This window comes from Rhineura floridana, chromosome 11 (genome assembly GCF_030035675.1).
Source record: "Rhineura floridana isolate rRhiFlo1 chromosome 11, rRhiFlo1.hap2, whole genome shotgun sequence".
NCBI lineage: Eukaryota > Metazoa > Chordata > Lepidosauria > Squamata > Rhineuridae > Rhineura > Rhineura floridana.
The window spans coordinates 17,347,257-17,366,479 of NC_084490.1; the positions used below are offsets into that span (position 1 = coordinate 17,347,257).

General features: G+C 44.4%; 1 protein-coding gene across 4 annotated transcripts; it reads left to right on the plus strand.

Moving 5' to 3' along the window:
- Positions 1 to 953: 953 nt before the first annotated feature.
- QPRT (quinolinate phosphoribosyltransferase) lies at positions 954 to 18,990 on the plus strand. 4 transcript variants are annotated; one of them, XR_009758575.1, is made up of 5 exons: positions 987 to 2,866; positions 7,782 to 8,338; positions 9,574 to 9,705; positions 15,270 to 15,438; positions 15,981 to 16,070. XR_009758575.1 is itself a non-coding variant. In XM_061592158.1 (5 exons), exons 1-4 carry the CDS (start codon positions 2,797 to 2,799, stop codon positions 16,200 to 16,202), a joined length of 981 nt encoding a protein of 326 aa, XP_061448142.1. In that variant the 5' UTR covers positions 1,327 to 2,796; the 3' UTR covers positions 16,203 to 16,251; positions 18,677 to 18,990. The 4 variants fall into 4 exon arrangements, 2 of the variants coding, with proteins under 2 accessions (XP_061448143.1, XP_061448142.1); XR_009758576.1 differs by having other exon boundaries at positions 15,270 to 15,369; positions 15,981 to 16,060; XM_061592158.1 differs by lacking the exon at positions 15,270 to 15,438 and adding an exon at positions 18,677 to 18,990 and having other exon boundaries at positions 1,327 to 2,866; positions 15,981 to 16,251.
- The last annotated feature ends 233 nt before the right edge of the window (positions 18,991 to 19,223 follow it).

The following is a 19,223-nucleotide window of genomic DNA, read 5'->3' on the forward strand; positions in this document are numbered from 1 at the left end:
TGACCTCTCTTGTTGTATCTGGCACCCCACAGGTGAAGCTTTTCTGAGCATTTGTAATAGCATGTCAAGGTTTTTTTCCTTGCTTCATTTATGAATAGCTTTCAACAAACCAAACCAAAGTGATTTAACAATAAAAACATCAACAATTAAATATATAAAAACAATTTCATGCCTAACAGATAGACTGAGATAAAAATCTCCACTTTAAAAGGCTTTTTGGAAAAGCTAGTATTTAAAGCGCAGCAACAGAGCCAGGAAACAGGGTTGCCAGGCTCAGGGCCTGAGAATGATTCTGTATCTTTAAGAGAAGAGAAAATTCAGCCAAGTGTAGGTCTTCTTGCAACATTGTAATGGGAAAACCCACAATGTGAAATCCTCCCTTCCCCCTGCACAACTTTTAAAGATACAGACCCCTGGATTGCCAGGCCCAGCCTCCAAGAGATCTTCTGTATTTTTAAAAGTTAGCAGGGGGAAGGGAGAATTTCACCTTGTGGTTTTTCCCAGAGTTGCAAGAAAACTTGCACTTGGCTGAATTTTCTCTTCTCTTAAAGATACAGAGTCATTCCCAGGCCCTGAGCCTGGCAACCCTAGTTAGGATGTACTCAAAGGATCTATTGCCCCTTTTAGATGGGCAACACGTTGAGAGTAAAGCACCAATGCGTGTTACAAGTGACCTGAAAGGGCAATAGACAGCCAGACAAACTATTCTTCCCTCTGCTGATTCCTCCTCAAAGTGTGTGTTGCGTTTGCAGGCTTTGCTCCTCCCCTTCCTCCCTTCTCTTCCGGTATTTATTCTCAGTTAGTGCAGGCCATATGGCTGCTTCAGCACGTATGCCTTTACCTCTTTATAGTAATAAACCTTAAGTTTCTTTATTCTTTCAACTACCAGTCTTAACAGACCAGTTATGTTTGCATTCTTCTGCAATTAAGGATGGGAGAGAGGTTTGATTCAGTTCACATTTTAAAGCCAAATTGATCAAAGTTGCACTTTCCAAGAATGGAAATACAGCCATCCTTTGAAATTCGTGCTTAAGCTGAATTTTGTGATGCACTTCTGCAACCAAGCAAAGTTTACAAAAATGCATGTAGTATATTAGAGGAAAGTGTGTGCAAAATGAATATATTGGTGAAAATAACATACAAAAATGCATTAAATTAGAATAAATTGATTGCAAAAATGCAGGGGTGTAGTCATGTAGGGTCACAGGGGGTTGGAGACCCCTTACAGTTTTTGGAGCTGGGTCACCTTGAAAAAGGAGCATGTTAGCCACTGAGAAGAGTCTTCTCAGACTTGTCCTTTTGTGCTGAATGGAGCCAATCAGAGTGAAAGGAAATGAGTCAGTCACTGAGAAGACTTCTCAGTAGCTAACACACGCCTCCTTTCATGCTGATTGGCTCCTAGGGTAACTGAAAAGTAAGCTTCATGGCAAGGTACCTTGGTCTCCCAAATCCTAATCTCACACTTGGCTTCATTTCAAAATTCTTAAAATCAAAAGGCTTCTGGCAACACTGAGCCCCTGGAAAGAGAGAGAGATTGAGGGAAGGGGGAGCCTATGCACATAGCAGTTTTATTCTGGTTCTACAATTCTGTAATTGCAGAACAGACAGTGAATCCTGGAGGTGTGGCTGCCAGATGGTGTGGTCTGACTGTCATGAAGGGACCTTGCGCTTCTAAATTTGCCACTACTGTACACTACTGAAGAACTGTGTACATGAGTCAAAACTGCATACAAAAATGCATTTTTAGGAGAAATTTGCAATTAAATGCTGATGAATTTTCATGAGGATATTTTAAAAAGCACAAATTGCTGCAGAAATGCGGATTTAAGATTAGAAAAAAGAGAAACAGAGAACAGAAATTAATAGATCCTTCCATCCCCAGGAGCAATATAAATCAACCAAAAACTTTAGCAGAACTTCTTCTAAATTGTTCTGCTCCTACAATAAATTGTTGGCCAGTTCTAGTGGGACCTTCCCCCCCCTTCCAATGCAAACAGCAGGCATGCCCCCTCCCCATCCGATCCAGACCAGGACTTTAGGAGTCGAGGGGCACAAATGGTTAAAGCCCTTCACATCATCCCCCCCATGTCGGAGTCTTGATGCAAGAGTGGACAGCCTCCTGCATCTTGAATAGTTTGTTTATTTAGCATATTCATAGACAGTCTTTCATCGCAGTCAGGATCCTTTGGGTTAAAGAGCAGGCTGTAAAGATAATAAACATATAGATCCCAGCGTAAGGTAAATTACACAAAACATATAACATTGCTGAAACCCATCAAAACTGTCAATGAACATAACAATAAGAGTAGCTAAAAATACAACATAAACCAAAAACTACAGTGTAGGTTACGCATTCTCAAACAGAAATTGGGGCCCTGCACCTGCAATTTAAGGTGCTTTATGCGTAATGGAAATGACCTGTCTGAAGTTTTACAGGAAACCCATATGATGCAGTAAATGTCCTGTATGGGTCCCATGTTATTCCCTCCTCTGTTCTGCTAAAAAAATAAGAATATAACAAATATTATTTCAATGAAAAGACCGCAGCTGTAGGTGGAGCATCACCAGTGTGGATGCTCCATTACGGTTCTTTCCAGAACTTCTGAAAAGTCATTTATGCGATTGCAAATTCTGTGACTGGCATCTCATCTGGTTTGGCCCTGACATGATACAGCTGCATGGGAGAGACTGTTTATACAAGAAAAGGCCAAGGGTCCAAAGTGCCAAAAATCTTCCTCATTGTTGCCCTAATCCCACCCTCATGGGACAGCCTCCCACCCCTCAGGAATTCCAGAAATGTATCTTTTGCAACCAGTTGGACAAGAGAAGAAGCTGCAAAGAGACATTTTGGAGCCTGGCTGTTCAGGTAAGCAACCACAACTGCCTCTTTTAAATTAGCTGCATCTGGAATGCCGACAGAGCTTTAGGGAAAGGCTGGGGGGAGAATCCGAGAATCAGAAGAGGAAGAAGAATAAACAAAAGAAACACCCAAAGAGTGTCTTGGTTGATCTACTTAGCGTGGGTTGACTGGAAGTGTAATTGGTGGTTTTTTATTGGTTTATGTTTTGTTGGGTTTGGGAGAGGGACGCCTTCTTTCATATGTTGCTTTTTAAAAAGTTCCCTTTTTACACTTTTGGTTTTAAGGCTAGTCTCTCCCTCTTTCTGTTTCTCACGCATATACACAGACCCACACCTCTTACTAGCAGGAGGTAAATTCTGGAATAAATAACTGGCTCTTTCCATTTAAAAATAGAAATCCACTTCCTTCTGTAGGGGTTCAGATGACAAAGTGAGTCTAATCAGGTCAAGGTGGATTTTGACCTGAAGGGCTCTTTGCTTAGGCAGGCCAATATTTCTGCCCCCCTATCTCTCTCTCTCTCTCTCACACACACACACACACAGACATATAGGAGCACTCGAGCTAGTACATGGCACTGAAAGTGTCTTTTAGAGTTTTAGAGGTATTCTCTCCTAGGACTTTGGGTAGTGTCACACAACCGCTTTGGGTGCCTCCAGACTGTCAGTGTTTTGCGGGAAGGATTGAAGCGCACTGTGGAACTCTAGGTTTGCACGGAAAGTGGATTAAAGGGCTCTGTTGCCCTAGCGCAACAAATCCACTTTAAAAAAGGACCTGACTTTTTGCAGTCTGAAAATGGGGAAATACTTTGAACTGTGTGGGATAAACAAATGACTCATGGGAAGACATGTGAATCCCCTGCAAGCAAATTGGGATGAATGCTCATTGTCATATAACCATCCCATAGTAAACAAAATCAGAATGCTTTACGCAAGCAGATGAAGATCCCTTAGGAAACAAATATTGCAGGCAGGAGAAAAATCCAATACCAACAGGAGCATAATATCTTTAATGTTGTTGTTATGTGCCTTCAAGTTGATTACGACTTATGGCAACCCTATGAATCAGCGACCTCCAGGAGCGTCTGTCATGAACCACCCTGTTCAGATCTTGTAATCTGCCCTTGTAAGTCAGGTCTGTGGCTTCCTTTATGGAATCAATCCATCGATTGTTTGGCCTCCCTCTTTGTCTACTCCCTTCTGTTTTTCCCAGCATTATTGTCTTTTCTAGTGAATCATGTCTTCTCATGATGTGTCCAAAGTATGATAACCTCAGTTTCATCATTTTAGCTTCTAGTGACAGTTCTGGTTTAATTTGTTCTAACACCCAATTATTTGTCTTTTTTGCAGTCCTTGGCATGAGCAAAGCTCTTCTCCAACACCACATTTCAAATGCATTGATTTTTCTCTTATTGGCTTTTTTCACTATCCAACTTTCACATCCATACATAGATATTGGAAATACCATGGTCTGAATGATCCTGACTTTAGTGTTCAGTGATACATCTTTGCATTTGAGGACCTTTTCTAGTTCTCTCATAGCTGCCCTTCCCAGTCCTAGCCTTCTTCTGATTTCTTGACTATTGTCTCCATTTTGGTTAATGACTGTGCTGAGGTATTGATAATCCTTTAATATCTTTAATAGCGTGAACCAAAAAGTCATAAAGTAGGGAGCAAACTTTTTGAGTTGCTGCGTTGTGACTTTAAGTTGGACCTAATAATAAAGGTATTGGTATGTGTTCCCCAATTCCTCTGGCCACCCATGAGAGGTTTCTGGGGCACATTGCCACCAGGATTTGCTCCTTTTAAAGGAGAGAGCGTAAAAATGTAAATGTACTGCCTTCAAGTTGATTCCAACTTATGGCAACCCTATGAATAGGGTTTTTGTGAGGCTGAGAGGCAGTGACTGGCCAAGGTCACCCATTGAGCTTCATGGCTATGTGAGGATTCAAACCCTGTAGTCCAACACATTAACCACTACACCACACTGGCTCTCTAAGGAGAGCATACTGGAAACGTAATATCAGTTTTGCAATATTTATTCACAAGAGTACATCTCAGACTGTGAGCCACAACGTATTCCTGGGTGGGCAGCACAATGAGGTACATCCATCACCACCATTTCCAGGCAAATGTCTGGTGCCCATTGGGATGTGTAGGGCAGAAGTCAGAGAGGCAGCGGCAGCTGGTGACTCCATGTCAGTGGGTCAGTGGAATCCACTCCGGGTTTTAGTCCAAACTGTTAAGGAACTGCCCAAGCCTTTCAGCACCTTGGAGAGCTCCTTGAAAGTTTGAACTAAAACCTGAAATGGATTCTACTGGGGGCTGACATGAAGCCACTGGCCATCACTGCAAAGAGCCCAAGAGAGAGTGGAGTCATAGTCAATGACAAATGGCACAAACTTTGGCTATGTATACACCACACATTTAAAGCACACTATTTCCTCCAGAGAATTCTGGGAACTGTAGTTTGCAAAGGGTGCTGGGAATTGTAGCTCTGTGGGGGTAAATGACAGTTCCCAGGATTCTTTGGGAGAAATAGGTTCCCTCCCTCTCTATACGTCATGCGCAAATTCTCCTCAGTTACATGCTGCCTATATCTTACATTTCAGCTGTTAGGAGTTCCAGTCAGATTTATATGAATGTCAGCCTGAGGCAACAGCTGGATGGGACTTGACAAAAGAGTGTTGAATAGCCCATAATATTAAGGAGATATGTCTCCATGGAAGCCAAGATGGCCCAAGAAAGCTAGGGAGCATGCATCCACAGAACAGGTCATTGCGGATTCATTGCAGCTCATGCATGGATCATAGGAACATAGGAAGCCATTGGTCTGTCTAGCTCAATACTGTCTACACTGACTGGCAGCGGCTCTTCCAGGGTTTTAGGCAGGAGTCTCTCTCAGCCCTAATCTGGAGATGCCAGGAATGAAAGCAGGATCTTCTGCATGAAAAGCAAGTGTAATACCCCTGAGCTACAGCCCCTCCCATGCAAGTTTTGTGCAGTGCCCACTGGGGATGGGTGAGAATTCAGATGGATTTGGATTTAGCACTGGATTTTTCAGTGGTCCCTATATTCTCCCACATTTGCAGAGAGATCCAGTTTGCTTCAAACTTCAGTAGCTTTCCCATGACACTGAATTTCCCCCCGTGAATATTCCTTCAAATATATTATCCTTTCGTTGATTTCACTCACAGCACAGCAGTACAGCTCTCGCTCTCTCTGCCACTCCCCCACTTGAATAATCCAAGCTCCAAGCATGGAGGAAACCAGCCAACCCTATAATAGTGGAGGAGGACCCAAAGCTGCTTTCCTTTCAAAATACCAAAGATTATTTTCAAAATATCAACAATTCCTTTCAAAAACAGTAATTCCTTTCAAAATATGGATATTAATATTATATTTTTGGGAGGGAAAAAGTCGATAAAAGCAATGGAAAGTGGACAAAGAACAAACTCAAACTGATACCACCTGTTAGGTCAGCAGAATACTTTTGAAGAGATACTGGCCAATGGATCCCATCTCTAGTGCTCACACAACATTGTCCTCGTCAAAAGGCCTATTTTCCCATTTAATCCAGATGTACTGTTTCTGTGGAAAATACAGCAAGTAAAAAACCGCATGAAAACAGTAAATCTGGATTGCATTTGGGTGGGGGGAGTTTCAAGTCTACAACAGGTTGTGTGTGGAAGCACCCAAGGTGATGATGGTTGGAGGAGATGATTCATCTGAATTCTCTCCACACACATCCCCTTACCAGAGGGAGGGGATAAATTGTGTGTGTGTGTGTAAAAATAGGCTGCAGTGTTGAGACAGACAATGAGAAACACAGAGAGATGTGAATTTGGGCTCTGTGAGCATCTTAGGGTGCTGACTGTCTCCCTGATATAATATGGGAGCAACAGACTTTGGCTCTCTGTTGGAGTGTTTAAATTGTGCGCTTCCTCCTATGCTGAACATGTATATATGTAAATAAACACAAATATTACAAAATGTCAAAAAATACACTGTTCGGAGAAGTGGGATGAGCATTACACTATATACTGACGCCTTCTCTGAGGGTGGATCCTTATGTTGGCAAAATTGTGCAATCCATGCACAAGGGGAAGATTTGCGTAAGTATAGAAAGCACTTCAGAAGGGAAAAATGGGGCGGGGGAGGATAAACAGCTCAGTGAGAAGTGAGTGTGCTTGATGGCCACACAGAATGCTGAGAAACTTTTGGAGGTGGAAACAGAATACGGTTTGGGGGAGGGAGGGAGGGAGAACGGAATGGAGTATCCTGGAAAAGGGAAAGGTCATGGCTGATTGGAACTCTGTACAAGAGGACTCCATGCTGCAGGGCTCACTAGTGTACCCATATTAACATAAAAGGTGTGGGGAGAGGCTTGTCTAGTGTTGTTAATATGTTAATATTTCTGTTGTAGAGGGGGAAATTAGGGCTCAAAAGGTGGAGTTAATTTGCAGGCAAGTCCCTCTTGAAATCATCTGAAAAGCACTATATTTACAAAATAGTCAGCCTACAGACTGCAACACCATTATGCTACTGTGGCCACTCTAACCAAGGAGTGTTGATCATTTGCAGCCACTAGTCATGTCAGGACCCAGACATTATCCCATGCCCCTTTTCTAGATTTTCAGAGAGTTGTCGGGAAGAACTGTACCCTCAGTGGTAGGGCACTGGCTTTCTATGCAGAAGGGCCCAGATTCAATCACCAGTGTCTCCAATCAAGGCTGGGAGAGACTCCCTGTCTGAAACCCTGAACAGCTGCTGAAGCCCTGGACCTAGATAGACCAAAGGTCTGACTCACCTTCTGTCTGTAGGAAGATAGCCAGCATTCATTTCTACCACTAGGCGGCACCATTCATTTATTGGTCTTTGTCTGGTATGCCTTTGCCAACATTTCTATGGCTTCTTCCTTCTAGTCTTCATGGCCTCCCAGGCAAATCTTTCACACCTTCTCCCTGATGTCCGGTTGCGTCAACTGGCCCATGACTGGCTGCGGGAAGATACTCCCAGCTTTGACTATGCCGGTTATGCTGTGGGTGACCATCAGGAATGTGCTGTGCTCCTCTGCAAGTCCCCAGGAGTCTTGGCTGGCTTCCCTTTCTTTGAGGCTGTCTTTGCTGAAGTTGGCTGCACTCTGGAGTGGCTCCAATCGGAGGGAGCCTGGGTAGAACCCAACACCCGAGTGGCCGAAGTCTGTGGGCGAGCCAAAGACATCTTGCTGGGTGAGCGAGTGGCTCTGAACTGTATCGGACGGTGCAGTGGCATTGCCACCTCAGCAGCAAAAGCATGTCAGGCGACCCGAGAAACTGGCTGGCACGGCGAGGTGGCCGGGACACGGAAGACCACACCTGGGTTCCGTCTCCCTGAGAAGTATGGCCTCCTCGTGGGAGGAGCTTCCTGCCACCGTTATGACTTGGGGAGTCTCATCATGTTGAAGGACAACCATGTGTGGGCATCTGGGGGGATCACACAGGTAGGGGTTGTTTCTCCTCTCTCTCTCTCTCTCACTCACACACACACACACACACACACACACACACATTTTCCCTCTATAATTGTACAATGCCTCCAGCAGTAGGACACATCTTGGCGTTCTGCTGGAGGGTATGGGGTGTTTTTCAGAAATTGTTTTTATTACATTTTGAACTATGCAGTAACCAAGAATAGAAAATATATAAAAATTTTAAAGCTACACCTTGTATGGAGTACAGTGTCTTCATCCTCACCATTGCCTTACATTACATAATACTGAATAAGGAACCAACTAGAATAGAGATATTTATATATTTTTATTAGTAGCCTAATAGATATGGGTTGAATCCAATTTAGTTCTACTGGGATTAACCCCACTGAAATGAATGAACCGAAGTTAGATGTGTCCGTTAACTTAAATGGGTCTACTCTGAGTAGGACTAATGTTGAATGCCACTCTTTCGTTCTAAATTGCCACTGGCTTTGGAAAGTGGGATGGAAGCACTTGAGAAATAAATTCCAGAATTCTACCTAATTTCTTAAGGCAGGAGAGGGAATCTGTGACCTGCCAGAGTTGTTGTGGGACTACAACTTCCATCACCCCGACCATTGACCATGCTAGCTGGGGCTGCTGGGAGTTGTAGTCCAACAACATCTATAGGGCCGACGGTTCCCCATCCCTCTCCATGAGGTTTTATAGAGAATTAACAGCACTCAAATTTAAGTGGGCCTCACCATCATCAAAAACACCACTGCAGTGGTGCTGCATGGTGGGCGAAACCTTTCCCATGAAGGACCAGTCAGGCTGGAGGCACAAGTATCTCCAAGGTCAACCTGCCCTGGCCTTTCTAGGAAAAGTCAACACTCCTGAGCAGCAAGTGGTTATAAGCTGCCATGTTGCTATGGACTGGTGTTGTGTGTGTTTCTAAGAACTCCACAAACAAAAATAAGCTTTGTCACATCATCTGTTCCTTCCACCTGCATCCACCCCAGGGATAGTCAACATGGTGCCCTCTAGATGTTGTTGGACTCCAGCTCCCATCAGCCCCAGCCATGATGGCCAATGGTCAAGGATGATGGGAGCTGGAGTCCAATGACATCTGGAGAATACTCTGTTGGCTACCTCTGATCTGCCCTGAGGCATCTGAACGGCATTCCTTACTGCTCAGAAGTAAGTGTAGATAATGGTACGACTTAGTATCATATCTGTTTTTTAAAATGTTTTCAATCCCACAGGCCGTCCGGAGTGCCCGGCGAGTTGGAGGCTTTACCCTGAAGGTAGAAGTTGAGTGTCGTTCGTTGGAAGAGGCTCTTGAGGCTGGAGAATGTGGTGCTGATATTATCATGTTGGATAACTTTGCTCCGCAGGTACTTGGCTGTGACAAGATGGGGAGAGATTTTGAAACTGAAATTGCTATTCCATGTTTTTTATTGTTTTGCAAATGGTATGACTTTTGAATTTTGACTTCTTGAAACTACAAAGTAAAATTATCACAACTTTTTCAGGTGCTGTCGAGCCGGGTTACTTTAAAGGTATCAAAGCCCAAATCTGTGCTTCCTGCTCACCTGACTTTGAACAGGATTTGGGTTTTATTTAAAAAAAAACCCAACAACTCCCCCTCCCCCCCCAACACTGTGCTTTGCTGCCTTCTTCTGGAACTAGGAAGACCTGGTTGCTCCTAGGCTCAATGCACTTTGAAAATATTTATGCCTGTCTGGTATGTCTCACTTTTATGACCCCCAAATAAATGACTGTGGCTGATGTGTTTAAAATCCATCTTGCCCCATGTGGGAGCTACTTACTTACTTACTTATCTATTTATTTATTTATTTATTTATTTAATTGGATTTATTAGTCGCCCATCTGGGAGGATGTCCAACCACTCTGAGCGACGTACAATCTAAAATATAAAATTACATTAGCCAAAAGACATACAAACATTAACACATTAAAATCACAACCAATAGCTATGAAACCTACAGAACCTAACCCACCTCTCTCTCTCTTTCTCTCTCTCTCTCTCTCTCTCTCTCACTCACTCACACACACAAACACACAAAAACCACATGGCTCCATATGTATCTGGACTTCCACACAATACATCAGGGATGGGGAACCTTGTAGATATCACGACACAGTGAGACACGGTGAGACCAGAGTTCAATTTCGGAGCCCCCCTCGTAATTCTGGTCTCCGCTTTTATTTTACCTCCGCCTGGAGGCGTGGATTATTTTTTCTCCATAAACAGCCTATGACCTTTAACTATTGTATAACATCACGTACATACATAGTACAACAGCATTATCTACGTGGCAATATGCAGGCAGTTATTTAACCACTACAGATGTCAGTATCGTTTACAGCCATAAAGTTAACCACATCCTGTTTTTCCACTGGTCAGATCGCAATGTCTTGAGAGATAGTGTACTGAGAACAGCAGCGTGGTTTGCCAACGTATGCTGTTCATTCAGTCCACCCCACATCTCCCCCTTTTTTATTTTTTAGCAAAAAGTAATTACTACGTAATGGTCGCGGAGCAACAGGTGTACATGTCTGGAAAAGGTATTGTAAAAAACAGCATAAGCCTATACTTAAAATGAGTAAAAGAATAGCATATCTAAGAATCTGACTTAGCCATCCAGTGGGCAGCCAACTCCAAAGCCACTGCCACCAAGTTGTAGGGGCGTCCTGCAAAATGTTATTAGCTAGATCCTTCAAGTTTTTTACCTGTGCTCTGATTTCAAAACTGTTGTCAGTTAAATTAAAACAGCACATATTCTTTATAGTTTCGCACCCCAACTGATGTTGTAATAGCAGGTAATCTATAGCTGCACGATTATCCAAGATAGCTTGTCTTAATATACCCTGCTCTTCATTTAACAAAGCAATGGCTCGAGAGGTGGCATTTATCATCTTAACATAATTACAGGCTAATTTATGTAATTGATTGCTGTTACTTACTGCCAATGCAGGAAGTCCAACAAGGGAGATGGCTAGTGATACACTTTCTGCTTTATTAAGCAATTCCACCTTGTCATTACAATCAGCCGGCATGGCAACAGCTTCTCTTTTCCTACGTTGGGCTAGCAACTCCCTTTTATGAAGGAAAATGGGAACCAGTCGACTCAGGCAACAGATGGTATCAGAAATATTAGCGGGAACATAATTAAAAGTGGTTTCTCCACATGTCCAAAACCATCCACCTGGTAAAGGAATGTGTCCGTACATACTGGATATGTTAATGTGCTGTGTACAATTCCATGTGGGTCTCCCAACCTTTAGACATCCCTTCTGCACCTTATGTCGACTACAATTAACCATCCGAGCACACGTATTATTAATGGAATTTGCAACATGTGATGTAAATAATTGAAAAGCATTAACAGGCAGCTGGAAGGTTGGAGTTCCCCAATTCGAAACAGTATGATATTTAATCTCTGAAGTATTCATGAACCGCCCAAGTCCTGTAATGTTCCCAATATCCCCAGGTGCTTTGCATACGGGTATTAAACATGTTCCCAACATACCCATTTCCTGTACATGTTCAGTCATGCAAAAGTCACTCACATTTGTCATTCTTGCTAACTGAACCCAGATATTGTGTTGAAACCGCATCCCCAACTCCTGCCCCAACCTGTCAGCCCCGGCGCTTCCTAAAATCCAACAAATGCAAAGTACAAAAATAGAATTTGTATTTAAAGACGCAATTAAAGCAAGAATGGTATTCTCAGTTGTCTTGTCCACCCCGGCTTGTTCCATTGCTTTTTCTGCTTGTGTTGCTAAGTTCTTTATTTGGCCCCAAGTCACGGGAGGTTGCGGAACATTCCGACCACGCTTCCTGGAAGACATCCCAGTATCCTGAAGTTGCAGAGAAAAATTAGGGATGGGATTCTTAAGATTATCGTGCCAGGACATCGTCTTTCCAGGGCCGGATACACCTAGCAGGTACCCACACAGGACCGTCAGGCGTAGACACAGCCGCGTAACCTCGACCCCACGTTATAAGCGGAACTGGGCCTTTCCACTCTGGATTTGGTAGTTGCCGAAACTGCACCCGCGGGGCAGGTAGAGACTCCGACTGCTGAAAATGCCGCTGCGCTCGAGTAGAAAAGGAAAAATGAGTATTGGGAGATTGAGACAAATTTAAATGATTAATGGTAAACAACACTTGTGCCAGCCACTCCTCTTTGGTGGCCAATCCCAGTGGTACTCCTCCTTTTTGTTTTTGTTTAAGCAAATGCTCTTTAAGGGTACGATTGGTACGTTCGACGACAGCTTGACCTGTAGAATTATAAGGAATACCAAACAAATGTGTAATGGACCACTTAGTGCAAAACTGTGCAAATTGCTGTGAAACATATGCAGGGCCATTATCAGTTTTTATCGTCTGAGGTTGGCCCATGATGGCAATAGAACGAATGACATGATTAATAACATTCTTAGTTTTTTCCCCTTTCTGAGGAGTTACCCATATGTATCCGGAATATGTATCTACTGTAACATGCAAATACTTCCATGGGGAGAAAGTAGGAAAATGTGTAACATCCATTTGCCACAACTGGTTAACTATGAGACCTCGTGGGTTCACTCCTGGTTCTGGGGATAGAGTTAACTGTGTGCATTGGGGACATTGTTGAATAATGGCAGAGGCTTCCAGTTGCTCCTTTACCAGTTGGTGCAGAGCTTCTAATTTTTCTTTGGGTAAGGGCCATTGTTCTACCCAAATGGGTATGTCTGTCTTCCATTGTAAAGGAAGAGCTGCTTTTTGTTGGCTAATCATTAATAACAATGGTGGTCTGGAATTGCTCCAGTAAATCCCTTCCCCACAGATTTACTGAAATGTCCAAAATACAAGGGCGAATGTGGGCTATACGATCACCATCAAGAGCAACAACTTGTATCCAATCCTTACTCCGTTTTGAATCCTGAGCTCCGCCCACTCCCCACACAGAAGGGGCCACTTCTACTGGCCAAGAGGATGGCCAGTTATGTTCAGCAATTACTGTGACATCTGCCCCAGAATCTATAATACCTTCAAAAATAACATTGTTTAAACAATACTTACGAACCGGTTTCTCCCTGGTCACTTCTGCCAGTACTGCAGCTACCTGTGGATGGAAAGGATTACCTGAAATACTCACACTCGGCGATTTCGTCCTTGTAGATCCGAATCCACCAGTACGTTTTTGGGAGGAAGTGTTCGATGTGAAAAGACGATATGGCAATAACAATAGTTGCGCAAAAGAATCTCCCTTCTTCAACTGAAGGGGAAGGTGACTCCAATACTGAATATAAATAATTCCCTGATAATCAGAATCAATAACACCAGGTACCACCATTATATTATTCTTGGAAGCAGAGGATCGCGGTAGTACAAGGCCTACGGTGCCTTCTGGTAAAGGGCCAGTAAGTGTGGTAGGCATTAAAAGAACTGCTCCAGGCAAAGGAACATCTTTTGACTCTGCATGTATTAAATCAATTCCAGCGCTTCCTTGAGTAGCAGGGGTGGGTACACTTCCTTGAGATTCGGGGCTGGAAGCCTGCCCCAAGTTCAGTTTCCCTCAATAGGACGGGAAGACACATTGGTATTGGTAGTGGGAGCTGAACGACACTGATTAGCCCAATGATAACCCTTTTTACATTTCGGACAGATCTTCTTTGGCCGGTTTGTAACAGTGCCCCCACCTTTAAATGCTCCTCCGCCAGGAGCCCGACATTCCCTTCTGAAATGACCAGGCTTTTGACAATTAAAACAATTGCCTGTAGGTTTGTTACCCTGTCTTAATGCCCCAGCTAACAATGTCATGGCATGAACATGTGTACCTACCTCTGCACAAGCTTGAATCATGTCTCCCAATTCATATTGCGGTCTATGAATAATGTTTTTCAAAATCTTTTTACAGTCTGTGTTAGAATTCTCGTAAGCTAATTTTAACAATAATTCCCCTTGTGCCTGAGGGTTATCAACCTGCCGTGTCAGAGCCTCTTTCAAACGGTCAACAAACTGAAAATAGGGCTCTGTTGCTTGCTGCCGTACATTCGTAAAAGAACGTAAGGGTTCTTTCCCAGCAGGCACCTTTTTAAATGCTTTCTGTATACACTCAGCAGTTCGATGAAATGCGGCTTCAGGCAATACCCCTTGTTGTGCTATGGTAGCAAAATTACCTGACCCATAAATTTGCTCGGGAATGATATTAGCATCCCCAGCTGCTATAGCAGCATGTCTAAATTCTTGGTCCCAAACTACATATTGCGAAGGAGTCAAAATCATCCTAAAGAGATCCTTCCAATCTTGAGGGATCATGTTATATCCAGTAGCTACTCCTTCCAACATCCCTTGTACATAATTAGCCGTAATCCCATATTCTCTTACTGCCTTATTTATTTCTCTAATAACAGAAAACGGAAGAGCTGTCCAAGTTGCTATGCGATTATTAGCATTATTAGGATCTGGCTGATATGTAACGGGAAAAGCTGAAATTGTACCCTCCCAGTCTCCCATTTCTTCCATAGATAATAATCCTGAGGCTGCAGCCTGAGCTATGGCTGCTTTAACCTTCCCAGTAACCTGTTCTTGTTGGACTGGAGGGCTATATGGAGGAGCATTTACAAATTTCTCAATATCCTTTTCAGGTGTAGGTAAAGAAAGTTGGGGATAAAGAGGAGTTTTCTGGTCAGAATTGGCAACCAGCGATGTCTCTTTTATCCCTAAATGACTAATGGCCTCAGCACACTTTTGCCATAATAAGAGATGGTGAATAGGTGCTCTTGGTTCTTCATGTAATTTTCTCCCTATCTTTATCCAATCTGACTGACGTAGCGATCCTTGCTCTGGATACCATGGACATTGACATTGAATTGTTTTTAACAATGATTCAATGTGAGAACGACTTACAAAAGCTGAGGTATCCTGTTTTAAAATTTTTTGTAGCTCTTGTGCATGAACCTTCTGCTGAGCTGACAATTCCCCCCCCATACTCACGAATGGGAGCTGTACGCTGAGGTGCACCGTTGGCTGATCCTGCCAGTGGGTACGAGGGTGTTTGTTCTGAATCACGTCGGGGTCACCAGATGTAGATATCACGACACAGTGAGACACGGTGAGACCAGAGTTCAATTTCGGAGCCCCCCTCGTAATTCTGGTCTCCGCTTTTATTTTACCTCCGCCTGGAGGCGTGGATTATTTTTTCTCCATAAACAGCCTATGACCTTTAACTATTGTATAACATCACGTACATACATAGTACAACAGCATTATCTACGTGGCAATATGCAGGCAGTTATTTAACCACTACAGATGTCAGTATCGTTTACAGCCATAAAGTTAACCACATCCTGTTTTTCCACTGGTCAGATCGCAATGTCTTGAGAGATAGTGTACTGAGAACAGCAGCGTGGTTTGCCAACGTATGCTGTTCATTCAGTCCACCCCACAGAACCTCAGGCAATACAACCCTCAGGATTCTCCCCAGTCACTCCAGTTCGGGGTGAAAAAAGTTCCCCCATTTCTACTGTCTAGCATTTCAACAGCAACCATGCCCCAAAAGCAATGTAGGAATTAGGCCTAAGTTGTGAAACTGAGATTTTGGGTTGGCTTCCTCCTAGCCCTCTTAACTTCCACTACTCCATTCTCCTTCTGCAGGACCTTCACTCCACAGCCAGCACCTTGAAGGCCTCCTTCCCGCATGTGACAGTTGAAGCCAGTGGGGGGATCACCGAGGATAATGTGGCCCGCTTTGTGGGGCCCAACATTGATGTGGTCTCCCTGGGTTGCCTCACCCACTCAGCTAGAACTGTAGATTTCTCTCTCAAGATCTGCCGGGATCCGGCCTCCAAGGCACCTCTGCGGAATTTTGTCTTCTGAGTCCCCAAGGTGGAGGAGCCAGACAACAGGCATAATCAGCCTGTGGGAGGTTTGTTGTTGAACTGGGGGTGAGGGGGTGGTAGGGTGTAGATTGCACCAACTGTGTACAGGGCTTGGCAGGACCCAGCCTGTCTCACGCTTGCACTTTTAAAGGCCCAAAGGGCAGTCGCTCAGTGGTGGAGCATCTACTTTGAATGCAGAAGGACCCAGGTTCAAACCCCAGCATCTCCAAATTGGGCTGGGAGAGACTGCCTGCCTAAAACCCTGGAGTGCCCCTCCCAGTCATTCTACACAATGCTGAGCTGCATGGACCAGTGGTCTGATTCGCTGTAAGGCAGCTCCGTATATTCCGAAAGGGGCGGGATGCTTTATGTTGGGCAGGTTCCTCTGCCAGCCCCTCTGCCCATCCTCTTCCTGGCAGGACTTTCCCTGGAGTGGGAGGAGGGGTGGGCAAAGGGACCAACGGATCAGCAGCATGGAAGGCACAGGGGCTGCATCTGCTTTCGCAGGAAGATATGGATGTGACCTCTAGAGGTTCTCCCTCAGCAGTTCAAAAAAAATGAGGTGTGATCTTTTCACATTGTGCTTCTTCAGCTCCTGCGCCAGGCAGTTTTGGTAAGCTAGCCATGTAAGCACATGTCTTTTAAAAAGCCATCTCCTCCTTCAGCGGTGGGGAAGCCTGTGGAACTCCCACCATCCCTGACCATTGGCTATGCTGGCTGGGGCTGATGAGAGTTGCGAGTTCAACAGCATCTGGAAGGCCACAGGTTCCCTATCCAGGACCGGCACTAAAGGGCGGCCAGGTCGGGCTCTGGCTGGGGGCCACAGGGGCCCCTTGATAGGGTGAGGGAGGAGTAGCACTCCCCTTCCGCGATCCACAGCAGAGTACTGCCACAGATTGCAGGGAGAGAGCTTCCCAGCTGCCCACCCATTCGCTGGCTCCACCCACCTCTCTCCTGTCTTTTGTGGCTGCATGTGCAGGGCTGCCATTAACCAAGATGGCGGCCAAGGTTTCCCTAAGGGGCTGATGCCCCTTCCGCCATCTTGGTTGATGGCAGGGAAGTGCACGTGTAGCATGCATGAGTGCCATCAACCAAGATGGCAGCAGAGGCTTCAGCCCCTTAGAGAAACCTTGGCCGCCATCTTGGTTAATGGCAGCCCAGCACGCACAGCCGCAAAAGACAGGAGAGACAGGTAGGTGGGGCACGCGCACATGTGCATGCATGTGTGTTCATGCACGCCAGGGCCTGGGGCAAGCTAGTGCTCCCAAAGACTTCCATCATGCCCTGATGCCAGAGGCCATGTCTAGGGATGGGATCTGTTGGCCTGTGCTGGTTCGAAATCTAACAGGCGGGTATCAATTTGAGTTCGTTCTTTGTCTGCAAGCTGCTGCATTTACCAATCCACTTTTCCCCTCAGAAAAAATACTGACAATATCAATAAATTCAAGAAAATTGATAAAAATATTGGTATCAATATTTTAGACATGGATTTTTTAAAAAATTCTATTTCCGAAAATAACCATGGGAAATCACTACATAAAAATCAAATCCACAACAATAGCAAATAAGCAAATTAATGGAAAATTCAGTACCAAATCCGAATTGACCAGAATTCTGCCGCATCCCTAGCCATGACTGCACTTTCTTGCAGCCTGTGACAGAGTAATACAGAACTATCTCTGCTTGATTCTGTGCCCCAAACACCCACTTTGCCCCTATGTGAGCATTAAAGCAGCAGCAGCAGAGATGCCCTTCCAGAAACAGCAGCACTGCACGTGCCAGGATGGGGTGGGGCAGTGGCAGGATTGGGAAAGCTCTCGGTTGGCAGTGGCAGCCCCCACTGCCAACCGGGGGTTCCTGCAATGTCACCCGCACCCCACCCCAGCCAGTGCAGGTCTGCTGCTTGCTCCCCGCTGTGTACAATCGCTACATTAAAGAATGGAGATAACATTCACCTTTTCCCCTCCCGCATTCTTTAATACCCCTCCCCTGGGCTGATGGTGAGAGACAGTTGTGCATTTGGGACCCAGTGGGTGCTCCGAGAGCATCTGGTGACTGCAGCACTGCTGAAGCTCAGCAGGTGTGGACCTGATTTGTTATCTGGATGGGAGGCCGCCGGGAGCCTTGCACGAGAGCAGGGTGGTGGTGGTGTACAAGAATGCATAAATAAATGTACAAGGGAAGCAACTGTAAGTCTGCTGCTTGATTGAAAGAAAACACAGCTGAATAATCGTATGACTTTCTGTCGATTTTATCAAGCTGGTTCAAATATGCATACAAGTAAAAGCGATTGCTCTGAAGCAAGCAGCAGATGGATGCATGTATTATAGCTGGCATCGTTTCAGAAGAGAGACTTTTTTCTCTTACATAGGAAGGAATGCTCTTTTAAGATGGCGCTTGCCATCTGCAGTTTTTAAAAGTATGTGCATTAAGAGATGAGGGAAATTGGATGTTGTATGCTTCTTTTCCCAGTGGGCCCTGGAGCAAGCTGAAACCTGCGCAGCATCTAAAAGAGCCTCATCTGAATGTCTGCCGTCTCCTCCCACATTACATCTTTAAGATTCCTACCAGATGCAAATTGCATGGCTTCACCACCAGCCAATTCCTTTCTCTCCCACACCCCTTGCTTAGCTTACTATGTAGCCTGATAAAGAATTCTGGAGAACTTGAAAGCTTACACACTCTTTTGTGACATGTTGGTTGACCTAATAAAGGTACTGCTTAGATACGGATTGTGGAAAGCATTAAAACAGAATATTTTAATCTGCCACCCAATTCATATGTTGTTTTTATTAATTTATGCCTAATGTTAATATTTCTCATCACATTTGTGAAATGATATCCATCTGTTCTGTTTTCATACTGTCATAATCTATGGTTGAAAAAAGCAAATTTGAACTGAACTGACTAAAGGTAATCTTTTGACTTGATTAACTGGGTTTTTTAAAAGAGTGTTAATCTAATTCAGCCTTTCCCAAACTTTAGGTCCCCAGATGTTAGACCAACTCCCATCAGCCCC

Bases quoted from the DNA above. Each gene is read 5' to 3' on its own strand.
- QPRT (XM_061592158.1), top strand. From the start codon at position 2,797: ATGTATCTTTTGCAACCAGTTGGACAAGAGAAGAAGCTGCAAAGAGAC. The intron at 2,867-7,781 runs GTAAGCAACCAC...TCTTCCTTCTAG, and splicing joins TTTGGAGCCTGGCTGTTCAG to TCTTCATGGCCTCCCAGGCA. The intron at 8,339-9,573 runs GTAGGGGTTGTT...TCAATCCCACAG, and splicing joins CATCTGGGGGGATCACACAG to GCCGTCCGGAGTGCCCGGCG.